Here is a 15022-nt window from a genome sequence, read left to right on the forward strand (position 1 = left end):
GGCGCGATCTCGGCTCACCGCAACCTCCGCCTCCTGGGCTCAGGCAATTCTCCTGCCTCAGCCTCCTGAGTAGCTGGGATTACAGGCACGTGCCACCATGCCCAGCTAATTTTTTGCACTTTTAGTAGAGACGGGGTTTCACCATGTTGACCAGGATGGTCTCGATCTCTCGACCTCGTGATCCACCCGCCTCGGCCTCCCAAAGTGCTGGGATTACAGGCTTGAGCCACCGCTCCCAGCGCTACACCTGTTTTTTTCTAAAGATTTTATACTTCAAGTTCCTCCACTAGGTTTTTGAGTCATTTCAAGTATTTTTGTATATGGTGTGAGAGAGGAGTTCCAACTTCATTTTTTGCATGTGGATATCCACTTATCTTAGCACTGTTAAAAAAAAAAAATTACTCTTCTTTGTTGAATGGTCTTTGCTCTCCTGTCAGAAATCAGTTGATTATAAATGTATGGATTTATTTGTGGACCCTTAATTTTATTCCATTGCCATCTGTATGTTGTGTCTTTATGCTACTAGTACACAGTTTTGGTTTCTGTGGCTTTGTAATGAATTCTGAAATCCAAAAGCATAAGTTCTTCAACTTTTTTCTTACTTTTCAAGATTGCTTTGGCTGTATGTGGCCGCTTGTATTTTCGTAAGTTTTAGGATTAGCCTGTTCATTACATTGTTGTTTTTTTTTTTTAAGTGGCATGATACTGTTTAGTTAATAGAACAGAAATTTTCATGGAATACAGTACGGAGCAGGTGCTGTTTTATGTGTTGATTATACAGGGTTAAATGAAATTGTTTAGTAGAAGAAATTATGGATATCACTGCCTTGAAGGATTATATTAACAGAAGGATGGAATGATAAAACATTCTCACCCAGGAGCTAGGAGGTTACCTAGTGAGTTTTTCTATTGTTTTCTTTTTAAAAACAATTTATTTAAATAAATTAGGTTTATAGTGGAAACAGCTTCAGTATTTGAAAATTAGAAAACTCGTGTTTGAGTTCTGGCATAAAATACTCTCTGACTTTTGACAAATTGCCACTTTTGAATCTCATTCAATTTTCTTATAAGTAAGATAGAGAAAATGTTTTGGCTACAGAATTATAATAGATAAGGACATTTATTTAAAGTTTCATTATTACTAATTGAAAGTGGAAATACTTACAGTTCTAGCTGCTCTGAAAAGTTGTTTGTAGCCCAAATGAATATTTGGGGTTTTCTTAGAATACTTTTTCTTGTTGATTTCTAATTCTGTTGTTGAAGACCATGCTTTGTATAATTTGTCTTTTTAATATTGAGACTTGTTTCATGGTCTAGCACAGAAGTCTGTGAAGCATGGCCCATATATAGGTTACCTGCTTTAGTAAATAAAGTTTTACTGGAACAACAGACTTGGCCACTCATAAACATGTTGCTTTTGCCTTCTTTTACACCAGAATAACGGAATTGCATAGTTGTGACAGATCTGGCTCCTAAGTGTAAATATTTACCATCTTGACTGTTCAGAGCAAGATTGCTGGATCCTGGTTAAGCATGTTCTTCATGCTGGAGAGAGTTATCCACATATGCTTGAAAAGAACATATACTCTGCTGTTTGGAGGTTTCATATCCTTAATTACTGGACAGGTCAATTTGGTTGGTATTGTTGTCAAATCTTCTATATGCTCACTGGTTTTCTTTCAAGTTCTGTCGTCAACAATATGTTTGGAGATTTCAATAACTGCCTCTCAGAAACTGTTTTTTTTTCTTTTAGTTCTGTCGGTTTCTGCTTTATGTATTTTAAGGATTTAAGTTCCCTGTACACTTAAAATTTTTGCATATTCCTATATTGACCCTTTTATTATGGTGAAGTAGTTCTCTTTGTCTCTAGGAACATTCCTTGTCTTAAAATCTGCTTTGTCTGATTGATTTCATATGATTTCTGTTTCCATGGCATACCTTTTTCTGTCCTTCAAAACCAAATTGTTTCTATCTCTGGATTTAAAAGTGTCATTGACTGCATATGGTTGGATCTTGACTTTTCATTCAGACTTACCATCTATGCCTTTTGATTGGAGTTTTTAGTCCATTTACATTTAATGCAGTTTTTAAATGTTATTTAATTTGCATCTGCCAATTGCTGTCTTCATGTTGAAATGTATTTTTAAGTATACCATTTTAATTCCCCTGATTGTTTAGTGTCTATTGCTATTTATTTATAGTGCTTGATGCAGAGAATGAATTATGCATCTTATTACAATCTACTTCTACTTCACATAATTCTGGTAAAATATAGCAGTTTTGATCCAACACACCTTTATTTTTTTTCCTTCTCTGTGCTGTTATTCTCATATATATTATATCTATGTATGTTATCTACCTAACTATACAGATTATATTAATATAGTTTATACTTATTAAATTAAGAAAATAATTGAGAGTCTTCTATATACTCCATAGTTACCATTTGCAGTACTCTTTATTCTGTCCCATAATCTGAGTTTCCATTTGTTATAATTTCCTTTTAGCCTGAAAGACTTTCTTTAATATTTTTTCTAGAGCTAATCTGCTGTCATGGAATTTTTCAATTTTGCCTTATGTTTTCATCATTAAGTATATGTTTTATTGACTTTAAGTACATTGATTATGCAGCCATCACCACTGTCCATCTCCAGAGCTCTTTATTTTGCAGAACTGAAACTCTATGCCCATATAAACAATATTCCCCCCCTTTTACCTTCCCCTCAGCCCTTGGCAACCACCATTCAAATTTCTGTCTCTGATTTTGACTAAGTACTTCACGTAAGTGGAATCATATAGTATTTGTCTTTTTGTGACTGGCTTGTTTCACTTAGCATAATGTCTTCAAAGTTTATCCATGTGGTAGCATGTCAGGATTTTCTTCCTTTTTAAGGTGGAATAATATTCCATTGTAGGTATATGCCATATTTTGCTTCTTAATTCATCTGCCGATGGACACTTTTATGATTTAGCCCCTTTGAAAGTGGTTGTACAAATCTCTCTCCAAAACCTTGCTTTTGATTCTTTTGAATATATACCTTGAAGTGGAAGTGTTGGATCATGTCAATTCTATTTTTAAATTTTGAGAAAATGCCAAAATGTTATCCACAACAGCTATATCTTTTTACATTCCCACCAACACTGCAAAGGTTTTTAATTTTCCCTGTCCTTGCCAACACATGTGATTTTCTGGTTCTTTTGATAGTAGCCGTCCTAATGGGTGTCAGGTGGCACCTTGGAGTTCTTTTGGAGTTTCCTAATGAGTAGTAATATTGAGTATATTTTCATGTGCTTATTGGCCATTTGAAAAACCTACACCTTCTCCTGGGTATTCACAGTGACTTTCTAATTTCCCATCATATATGTGGTTAATTTTTAATGTCTTAGTCTTCAATATTGGCTTTCCAAATGGGGAAAAGCAGAAAAATGAAGGGGAATAAAAGTACCAGTCCTTTAAATCCCCTGCCAGTCACTTCAGCCAGAGGAGGAGGGGCTTGCAACAATGGGGCCAAAATGCAAAGGTGATCACCTCTTTGTCCTTCTCTGACAGAAAGCAGCAATCAGTGATCAGAGTGCAGAACCTCAGTACTTGGAGGACAAGTTTCCTCACATCAGATGATTCTGCCTGTGCAATTATTGTCTAGGTAGGGAGCTGATTTCAGCATCTTCCCAGAATCCTCACCTGTCTTCCTTTTTGAAGGATAGTTATTTTAGAATGTAGTAGGTCGCCTGTAATCCCAGCATTTTAGGAGGCTGAGGTAGGCGGATCACGAGGTCAGGAGATGGAGACGATTCTGGCCAACATGGTTGAAACTGCATCTCTACTAAAATATAAAAATTAGCTGGCCGTGGTGGTGCATACCTGTAGTCCCAGCTACTGGGAGGTCGAGGCAGGAGAACTGCTTGAACCCGGGAGGCGGAGGTTTCAATGAGCCGAGATTGTGCCACTGCACTCCAGCCTAGCAACAGAGCACGACTGTCTCAAAAACAAGGAAAAAAAAAATGTATTACGTTGTGCAAAACTTTTAATGATACTTTTCTCTTTCGTTTAACCCTTGATAATTTTCTCTTTCATTTAATGCTGTGAGTATGTCATTCCACTTCTGTCAGACTTTTTTTTTCTGATACAAAGTCAATCATATCATTACTCCCCAGTGGGGTTTTTTTTTTTTTCTTTTTTCTTTTCAACTTTTCCTCTTTTTCTTTATCTGCCAGTACTTTGACTAGGTATAGTTCTTTGTGTTTACTGTATTTGGTGGCTTTTGGGTTTCATGGATCTGTAGATTAGTGCTTACCTTACTTAGAATTTGGGAATTTGTAGTTGTTTCTTTAAATACTGTTTTATATCTTTCTTTGTAGCCTTTCCTTTTTTGGATTTCTATTATTCTCTGTTACTATTGACTTATCTTCATCATCACTGATGCTTCGTCATCTCAAATTTGCTATTGAACCTACTTAGTGAATTTTTTGTTCCATTTATTATGCTTTCAACTCTATAATTTCTGGTTCGTTCTCCTCACATGTAAAGGAGAGTATATATATATATATATATATATATATATATATATATTCTGTTTCTTTATGGAAATTCTCTGTTATATCATTATATTTTCCTTTAATTTTCTTAATATAATCTTTAATTCCTTGAACATATTTATAATAGCTGTTTTAGAGTCTTTATTCTCTAACTACAACATCCGGGCCCACTCAGAATTAGTTTTAATTGATTGTTTCCCCTTCCCCAACCTACACCTGTCCAAATATGGGTCACACTTTCTTGTTTCTTTGCATGGCTTGTAGTATTGGGTTGAAGCTTACCCAAGTTATCTTTATTTTATTTATATATATATAAAATAAACATATATATAAATATATATCTTTTTTATATATAAATTAAATATATATATAAAATAAAGATAACTTGGGTAAGCTTCATAATATATATATTTTATATATTATATATAATATATAAAATAAAGTATATATATACAATATATGTAATTTTATATATATATATAATAATATATAATTGCATTTTAGGTTCTGGGGTACATGTAAAGAACATGCAGGATTATTGCATAGGTACATACTTGGCAATGTGGTTTGCTGCCTCCATCCCCATCACCTATATCTGACTTTTCTCCCCATGTTATCCCTCCGCAACTCCCTACCCCACACTGTCCCTTCCCTAGCCCCCCCCCAAAACAGACCTTAGTGCGTGATGCTCCCCTCCCTGTGTCCATGTGTTCTCATTGTTCAGCACCTGCCTATGAGTGAGAAAATGCAGTGCTTGATTCTCTGTTCCAGTGTCAGTTTGCTGAGAATGATCATTTCCAGGTTCATCCATGTCCCTACAAAGGACATCAACTCATGGTTTTTTATGGCTGTGTAGTATTCCATGGTATATATGTGCCACATTTTCCTTGTCCAGTCTATCATTGATGGGCATTTGGGTTGGTTCCAAGTCTTTGCTATTGTAAACAGTGCTGCAGTGAACACATGTGTGCATGTGTCCTTATAATACAATGATTTTTAATCCTTTAGATATATACCGTAATGGGATTGCTGGGTCAAATGGAATTTCTATTTCTAGGTCCTTTAGGAATTGCCACACTCTCTTTCACAATGGTTGAACTAATTTATACTCCCATCAACAGTAAAAGGGTTCCTGTTTCTCCATATTCTCTTCAGCATCTGTTGTCTCCACGTTTTTTAGTTTTTGTCATTCTAACTGGCGTGAGATGGTATCTCAATGTAGTTTTGATTTGCTATTCTCTAATGACCAGTGATGATGAGCATTTTTTCATATGTTTGTTGTCCTCATATATGTCTTCTTTTGAAAAGTGTCTGTTCATATCCTTTGCCCACTTTAGAATGGGTTTGTTTTTTTTCTTATAAATCTGTTTTAGTTCTTTGTAGAATTTGGATATAAGTCCTTTGTCAGATGGGTAGTTTGCAAAAATTTTTTCCCTTTCTGTTGGTTGCCGGTTCACTCTAATGTTGTTTCTTTTGCTGTGCAGAAGATCTGGAGTTTAATTAGATCCCGTTTGTCTATTTTAGCTTTTGTTGCCAATGCTTTCAGTGTTTTAGGCTTGAAGTCCTTGCCTATGCCTATGTCCTGAATGGTTTTGCCTGGGTTTTCTTCTAAAGTTTTTATGGTGTTAGGTCTTATGTTTAAGTCTTTAATCCATCTGGAGTTTATTTTAATGTAAGGTGTCAGAAAGGGGTCCAGTTTCTGCTTTCTGCACATGGCTAGCCAGTTTTCCCAACACCATTTATTAAACAGGGAATCCTTTCCCCATTGCTTGTTTTTGTCAGGTTTGTTAAAGATCAGATGGTTGTAGATGTGTGGCATTGCCTCCGATTCCTCTGTTGTGTTCCATTGGCCTGTATCTCTGTTTTGGTACCAGTACCATGCTGTTTTGATTACTGTAGCCTTGCAGTATAGTTTGAAGTCAGGTAGTATGATGCCTCCAGCTTTGTTCTTTTTGCTTATAAATGACTTGGTTACGCGGGCTCTGTTTTGGTTCCATATGAAGTTTAAGGTGGTTTTTTCTAGTTCTGTGAAGAAGGTGGTCATTGGTAGCTTGATGGGGATAGCATTGAATCTGTAAATTACTTTGGGCAGTATGGCCATTTTCACAATATTGATTCTTCCTAACCATGATCATGAAATGTTTCTCTATCTGGTTGTGTCCTCTCTTATTTCATTGAGCAATGGTTTGTAGTTCTCCTTGAAGAGGTCCTTTACATTCTTTATTAGTTAGGTATTTTATTCTCTTTGTGGCAGTTATGAATGGCAGTTTGTTCTTGATTTGGCTCTCTTGAAGTCTGTTATTGGTGTATAGGAATGCTTGTGATTTCTGCACATTGATTTTGTATCCTGAGACTTTGCTGAAGTTGCTTGTCAGTTTTAGGAGATTTTGCACTGAGACAATAGGGTCTTCTAAATATACAATCATGTAGTCTGCAAGTAGACACAGTTTGACTCCCTCCTTTCCTAATTGAACACCCTTTATTTCTTTTTCTTGCCTGATTGCTCTGGCTAGAACTTGGAATACTATATTGAATAGGAGTGGTGAGAGAGGGCATCCTTGTCTAGTGTCAGATTTCAAAGGGAATGCTTTCAGTTTTTGCCCATTCAGTATAATATTGGCTGTGGGTTTGTCATAAATACTTTTATTATTTTGAGATACGTTCTGTCAGTACCTAGTTTATTGAGAGTTTTTAGCATAAAGGGCTGCTGAATTTTGTTGAAGGCCTTCTCTGCATCTGTTGAGATACATGGGGTTTTTGTCTTTGTTTCTGTTTATGTGGTGAATTACGTTTATAGACTTGCGTATGTTGAACCAGTTTTGCATCCCTAGGATGAAGCCTATTTGATCGTGATGGATAAGCTTTTTGATGTGCTGTTGCAATTGGTTTGCCAGTATTTTATTGAAGATTTTCGCATCTGTGTTCATCATGGATATTGGCCTGAAGTTTTCTTTTTTTGTTGAGTCTCTGCCGGGTTTTGATATTGGGATGATGTTGGTCTCATTAAAAAGATTGGGGGCTAAAAGCCCATGTATCATAATACCACACTACAAAGTCCTCACATTTTTCCTAAAGTCTTTTCAGTTCCTTCTTAGTAACTCAGGTGTGGTTTTCTGCTTTGGCAGACGTTGCTGTTTTTCTTTTTTCATTATTGATCTCCCCTTCTCATTTACAGTTCTTCAGTGCCTGCTTTGACCATTCTTTTGCATAGATTTAGTTACTCTCATTTCTGTTTTCATAGCACTTAATTTCTAATACCTGTGTCTATTACAGCTCTTGGTGTATAGTACCTTTCAGCAATTCTTTTTTTTTTTTTTTTAAGTTCTGGGGTACAAGTGCAGAAAGTGCAGGTTTCTTACATAGGTATATACATGCCATGGTGGTTTGCTGCACCCATCAACCCGTGATCTACATTAGGTATTTTTCTTAATTCTTTCCCTCCCCTGGCTCCCCACCCGCCAACAGGCCCTGGTGTGTTATGTTTCCCTCCCTTTATCCATGTGTTCTCATTGTTCAACACTCACTAATGAGTCAGAACTTGTGGTGTTTGGTTTTCTGTTCCTGTGGTAGTTTGCTGAGAATGATGGTTTTCAGCTTCGTCCATGTCCCTGCAAAGGATGTGAACTCATCCTTTTTTATGGCTGCATGATATTCCATGGTGTATATGTGCCACATTTTCTTGACCCAGTCTTTCATTGATGGGCATTTAGGTTGGTTCCACGTCTTTGTTCTCATGAACAGTGCTGCAATAAACATACACATGCATGTGTCTTTGTAGTGGAATGCCTTGTAATCCTTTGGATATAAACCCAGTAATGGGATTGCTGGATCAAATGGTATTTCTAGTTCTAGATCCTTGAGGAATCACCACACTGTCTTCCACAATGGTTGAACTAATTTACGCTCTCAGCAACAGTGTAAAGGTTTTCCTATTTCTCCACATTCTCTCCAGCATCTGTTGTTTACTGAATTTAATGATCAACATTCTAACTGGTGTGAGATGGTATCTCATAGTGGTTTTGATTTGCATTTCTCTAATGACGAGTGATAGTGAGCTTTTTTCATGTTTGTTGGCTGCATAAATGTCTTCTTTTGAGAAGTGTCTGTTCATATCCTTTGCCCACTTCTGATGGGATTGTTTTTTTCTTGTAAATTTGTTTAAGTTCTTTGTAGATTCTGAATATTAGCCCTTTGTCAGATGTATAGATTGCAAAAATTGCTCTGATGTTGTTTTCTTTTGCTGTGCAGAAGCTCTTTAGTTTAATTAGATCCCCTCTCTCAGTTTTGGCTTCTGTTGCCATTGCTTTTAGTGTTTTAGTCATGAAGTCTTTGCCCATGCCTATGTCCTGAGTGGTATTGCCTATGTTTTCTTCTGGAGTTTTTATGGTTTTAGGTCTTAGGGTTAAGTCTTTAATCCCTCTTGAGTTAATGTTTGTATAAGGTGTAAGGAAGGGATCCAGTTTCAGCTTTCTGCACATGGCTAGCCAGTTTTCCCAACACCATTTATTAAATAGGAAATCCTTACCCCATTGGTTGTTTTTGTCAGGTTTGTCAGGTTGTAGATGTGTGGTGTTATTTCTGAAGCCCCTGTTCGCTTCCATTGGTCTATATATCTGTTTTGGTACCAGTACCATGCTGTTTTGGCCCCTGTTCGCTTCCATTGGTCTATATATCTGTTTTGGTACCAGTACCATGCTGTTTTGGTTACTGTACCCTTGTAGTATAGTTGGAAGTCAGGTAGAGTGATGCCTCCAACTTTGCTTTTTTTTGTTTAGGATTATCTTGACCATGAGGGCTTTTCTTTGGTTTCATATGATATATAAAGTAGTTTTTTCCAATTCTGTGAAGAAAGTCAATGGTAGCTTGATGGGGATAGCATTGAAACTGTAAATTACTTTGAGCAGTATGGCCATTTCCATTATATTGATTCTTCCTATCTATGAACATGGAGTGTTTTTCCATTTGTTTGTGTCCTCTCTTATTTCCTTGAGCAGTGGTTTGTAGTTCTCCTTGAAGAGGTCCTTCACATTACTTATAAGTTGTATTCCTAGGTGTTTTATTCTCTGTAGCAATTGTAAATGGGAGTTCACTCATGATTTGTCTGTTATTGGTGTATAGGAATACTTGTGATTTTTGCACATTGATTTTGTATCCTGAGACTTTGCTGAAGTTGCTTATCTGCTTGAGGATATTTTGGGCTGAGACAATGGGGTTTTCTCCATATACAGTCATGTCATCTGCAAATAGAGAAAATTTGACTTTTTTCTTTTCCTATTTGAGTACTCTCTATTTCTTCCTCTTGCCTGATTGCCCTGGCCAGAACTTCCAATACTTTGTTGAATAGGAGTGGTGAGAGAGGGCATCCTTGTCTACTGTCAGATTTCAAAGGGAATGCTTTCAGTTTTTGCCCATTCAGTATGATACTGGCTGTGGGTTTGTCCTGAATAGCTCTTATTATTTTGAGATATGGTCCATCAATAACTAGTTTGTTGAGCATTTTTAGTATGAAGGGCTGTTGAATTTTGTCAAAGACCTTTTCTGTATCTATTGAGATAATTATGTGGTTTTTGTTGTTTGTTCTGTTTATCTGATGGATCACGTTTATTGATTTGTGTATGTTGAACCAGCCTTGCATTGCATGGATGAAACCAACATGATTGTGGTAGATAAGCTTTTTTTTTTTTTTTTTTTTTTTTTGAGATGGAGTTTCGCTCTTGTTATCCAGGCTGGAGTGCAATGGCGTGATCCTGGCTCACCGCAACCTCCGCCTCCTGGGTTCAGGCGATTCTCTTGTCTCAGCCTCCTGAGTAGCTGGGATTACAGGCACATGCCACCATGCCCAGCTAGGTGGATAAGCTTTATGATGTGCTGCTGGATTTGGTTTGCCAGTATTTTATTGAGGATTTTTTTTTATCAATGTTCATCAGGGATATTGATCTGAAATTTTCTTTTTTTGTTGTGTCTCTGCCAGGTTTTGGTATCAGGATGATGCTAGCCTCATAAAATGAGCTACGGAATATTACCTCTTTTTCTAGTGTTTGGAATTGTTTCAGGAGGAATAATACCAGCTCCTTTTTGTACCTCTGTTGTAATTTGGCTGTGAATCTGTCAGGTCCTGGACTTTTTTTGGTTGGTAGGCTATTAATTGCTGCCTCAATTTCAGAACTTGTTATTGGTCTCTTCAGGGATTCGACTGCTTTCTGAGTTAGTCTTGGGAATGTGTATGTGTCCAAGAATTTATCCATTTCTTCTAGATTTTCTAGTTTATTTGTGTAGAGATGTTTATAGTATTCTTTGATGGTAGTTGTGTTTCTGAGGGATTGGTGGTGATAATCCCCTTTACCATTTTTTATTGCATCTATTTTATTTTTCTCTCCTTTCTTCTTGATTAATCTGGGTAGCATTCTATCTATCTTGCTGATTTCTTCCAAAAAATCAGCTCCTAGATTCATTGCTTTTTTTTTTTTGCAGGATTTTTCCTGTCTCTACCTCCTTCAGTTCTGCTCTGTTCTTAGTTATTTCTTGTCTTCTGCTAGCTTTTGAATGTGTTTGCTCTTGCTTCGCTAGTTAAGGTGTTGATTTTAGATCCTTCCTGCTTTCTCCTGTGGGCATTTAGTGCTATAAATTTCCCTCTACACACTGCTTTAAATGTGTCCCAGAGATTCTGGTACGTTGTCTTTGTTCTCATTGGTTTCAGATAACTTCTTTATTTTGCCCCAATTTTGTTATTTGCCCAGTAGTCATTCAGGAGCAGGTTGTTCAGTTTCCATGTAGCTATGCGGTTTTGAGTGAGTTTTTCAATCCTGAGTTCTAATTTGATTGCACTGTGCTCTGAGAGACTGTTATGATTTCCATTCTTTCGCATTTGCTGAGGAGTGTTTTACTTCCAATTATGTGGTCACTTTTGGAATAAGTGATGTGGTGCTGGGAAGAATGTATATTCTGTTGATTTGGGGTGGAGAGTTCCGTAGATGTCTGTTAAGTCCACTTGGTCCAGAGCTGAGTTCAAGTCCTGGATATCCTTGTTAATTTTCTGTCTCGTTGATCTGTCTTAATATTGACAGTGGGGTGTCTGGAGAGACAGAGTGATGGCAGGGCCTTGCTGAGGGGCTGTGGGCTCCGCCCAGTTTGAACTTCCTGGTGGCTTTGTTTACACTGTGAAGATAAAACCACCTACTCAAGCCTTAGCAATGAAGGAAACCCCTCCTCCCCCTTAGCAAGCTCCAGCGTCCCAAGTGACCTCAGACTACTGTGCTAGTAACGAGAATTTCAAGCCAGTGTATCTTAGCTTGCTGTGCTCTGTGGGATTGGGATGCCCCGAGCCAGACCATTTGGTTCCCTGGCTTCAGCCCCCTTTCCAGGAGAGTGAATTGTTTCTGTCTTGCTGTTGTTCCAGGTGCCCCTGGGGTGTGGGAAAAAAAAATCCCTGCTGCTAGCTTGGTGTCTGCCCAAACGGCTGCCCAGTTTTATGCTTCAGACCCAGGGCCCTGGTGGCATAGGCACCTGAGGGAAACTCCTGGTCTGCCGGTTGTGAAGATTGTGGGAAAAGCACGGTATCTGTGCCAGAATGCACCATTCTTCCCAGTACAGTCTCTCAAGGGTTCCCTTGGCTAGAGGAGGGAGTTCCATGACCCCTTGTGCTTCCTGGGTGAGGCAGCGCCCCACCCTGCTTTGGCTCACCCTTCGTGGGTTGTACCTACTGTCCAACCAGTCCCAGTGAGATGAACCAGGTACCTTAGTTGGAAATGGAGAAATCAGCCACCTTCTGCATCAGTCTCACTGGGAGCTGCAGACCGGAGCTGTTCCTATTTGACTGTCTTGCCAGCAGAAACCTTTCAGCTCTAAGATGTGTACTTTCTCCCCAGATTTTGGCATCTCTGAAATTAGGATGTATGTTAAGAGTGATGGTCATAGATTCTGTGAAATAGGGTTTATTGATTACTTGCTTTTCAGTTGACTTCCTCCTGTAGATTGTGAGCTTTTTGTGGGCTTAGAGTTTTTGAATTCTGCACCTCTGCTGCTTCCGTCTGTGCCTGCTCCTGAATCTACTGTGGGTAGTTGATGGGATGCCTTACATCCTTCGTGCCTTATTGCCCTAAAGCAGGCGTCCCCAAACTTTTTACACAGGGGGTCAGTTCACTGTCGCTCAGACTGTTGAAGGGCCGCCACATACTGTGCTCCTCTCACTGACCACCAATGAAAGAGGTACCCCTTCCTGAAGTGCGGTGGGGGGCCAGATAAATGGCCTCAGGGGGCCGCATGCGGCCCGCAGGGCCATAGTTTGGGGACTCCTGCCCTAAAGTTTTGCCCAAAGCCACTGCCTCAGTAGAGTTTCTGGTAATTTTTTCCCAGCTAGAACTGCTTTCCTGTTGTTAGCATTCAGGCTCTATAAGGACCTTTTGGTACTCAGTATTTATACTTACCATAGGGTTGCTTTTATGTTATGCTTTGACTCAAGTTCTTGTCTTTATATCTTATCTCCCTAATACAGAAATGAGTTATAGTTTATGTCCAGCATAGCCTAGCAAAGTTTTCTCTGTATTAGTCAGTACTGAAGAATGTATTTGCTTTACATTATCTCTTTCAGCCAATTGGATTGAGTCTGAGGAAATTTCAGGATATGAACTGTATTAAGTGGTGGTAAAATATACCTTGGTTTTATTGTAATAGATTGTAGTAGTCTAGGTTCAGTTAGGAGAGAGAAGAAAGTATTAATTATGATAAAAGTATAATAGAAGGAAACTATATACGGTATCACTAAGGCTAAGGGAGTGCACCCAAGAAAGGGCAAACTTGGAAGATTTTCAGACCTCGTTGCATAGGGTGTGGTTCAGCCCATTGAACTGGTTTGGCGCTGCTGAACAAGCAGTAGAGCACTCTGGAGTGTAAATACCTCAGGGGAAGGGATGGGAGATGGCGATGATGACCTGTGGCATTGCATGTGGATATCAATGAGGGCAAGAGACTTCTCAGAAAATGAAAATACATAATTTGTTTTTTAAAAGACGATTCTTTTTACTGAAAACTAAATAACAAAGAATGAGAGCTATTCTTAAAATGGCTCAGTGTGCTACTCAGTGTTATAAATGCATATATTAAGTGCATCTGCATATCTGAATAACCATAGTACTTTTTAAAATAACCTTGACTTTTTGTAGCACGTGGTTACAAAACATTTACCTTTTTAAAATTCAGCAAGAGCATTTGTAAACATTTTATTATATCAGTTGCTTTTGTTTTTTAGGTAAAATCTGTAAAAACTGGGTCAGTGTTTTGGACAATGTGCTGCTGCTTATCCTATTTCTATATGGTAAGATTTCATATTTGAGATTACTTGAAGTCTAACAGGTCTTTGAAGATTTAAACAGTTCTCTTTCTTTCTCCTGAAATCTGTAGGATTTTTATTTTGTTTAATGTAATCAATCTTTCTTTCCTTCTTTCCTTCTCTCTCTCTCTCTCTCTCTCTCTCTCTCTCTCTCTCTCTCTCCCCTTTCTTTCTTTCTTTCTTTTTCTTTCTTTTCTTTACATGGAAACTTGTCTTTTGCCCAGGCTGAAGTGCAATGGTGCAATCTCGGCTCCCTCGAACCTCCGCCTTCTGGGTTTAAGCAGTTCTCCGCCTCAGCCTTCCAAGTAGCTGGGATTACAGGCGCATGCCACCGTGCCTGGCTAATGTTTTTATATTTTTAGTAGAGACGGGGTTTTACCATCTTGGCCAGGCTGGTCTTAAACTCCTGACTTCGCGATCCACCAGCCTCGGCCTCGCAAAGTGCTGGGATTACAGGCGTGAGCCACCGCGCCTGACCTTAACGTAATCTTCCATTACTACCATCCTCTTTGCTTCTCCTACTCACAGATCCTATAAAGCATGCTTTGGTGGAGAGGGCTAATATTTAACCCCTAAAATAAAGTATCTGAAGCAAGTAAAACAAAGTGTTTTCAGGTGTACCACTTTCAAAATACTTAAACTTTTTGATTATTTAAGAATTAAAAAAATTTTTTAAAGATTAGTTAGATTTTGTTTTTGTTTTTGTTTTAGATGGATTCTTGCTCTGTCGCCTAGGCAGGCTGGAGTGCAGTGGCACAATCTTGGCTCACTGTACCCTCTCCCTTTTGGGATCAAGCTATTCTTCTGCCTCAGCCTCCTGAGTAGTTGGGATTATAGGTGCCTGCTACCATGCCTGGCTAATTTTTCTATTTTTAGTAGGCGCGATTTCACCATGTTGGCCAGGCTGGTCTTGAACACCTGACCTTGTGGTAAGCCAGCCTTGGGCTCCCAAAGTGCTGGTATTATAGGCGTGAGCCACCGTGCCCGGCCTATTATTTTTTTTTTTTTTTAGAGACAGTGTCTCTCTCTGTTGTCCAATCTGGAGCACACTGGTGCAATCATAGCTTACTGTAACCTTGAGCTCCTGGACTTAAGTCCATCTCAGCCTATCAAGTAGCCAGGACTACAGTTATGTGCCGCTGCATCTGGCTAATTTTTAAA

General features: G+C 38.5%; 1 protein-coding gene across 1 annotated transcript in view; it reads left to right on the top strand.

Moving 5' to 3' along the window:
• Nucleotides 1-15022, top strand: part of STT3B (STT3 oligosaccharyltransferase complex catalytic subunit B) — a 106834-nt gene that overhangs the window by 51372 nt on the left and 40440 nt on the right. Inside the window, exon 4 of the mRNA XM_039480173.2 lies at nucleotides 13781-13846. Within this exon, the coding sequence (XP_039336107.1) occupies nucleotides 13781-13846 (66 nt within the window). The remainder of the gene's footprint in view (nucleotides 1-13780; nucleotides 13847-15022) is intronic.

Source organism: Saimiri boliviensis, chromosome 9, assembly GCF_048565385.1.
Source record: "Saimiri boliviensis isolate mSaiBol1 chromosome 9, mSaiBol1.pri, whole genome shotgun sequence".
NCBI classification, from domain to species: domain Eukaryota; kingdom Metazoa; phylum Chordata; class Mammalia; order Primates; family Cebidae; genus Saimiri; species Saimiri boliviensis.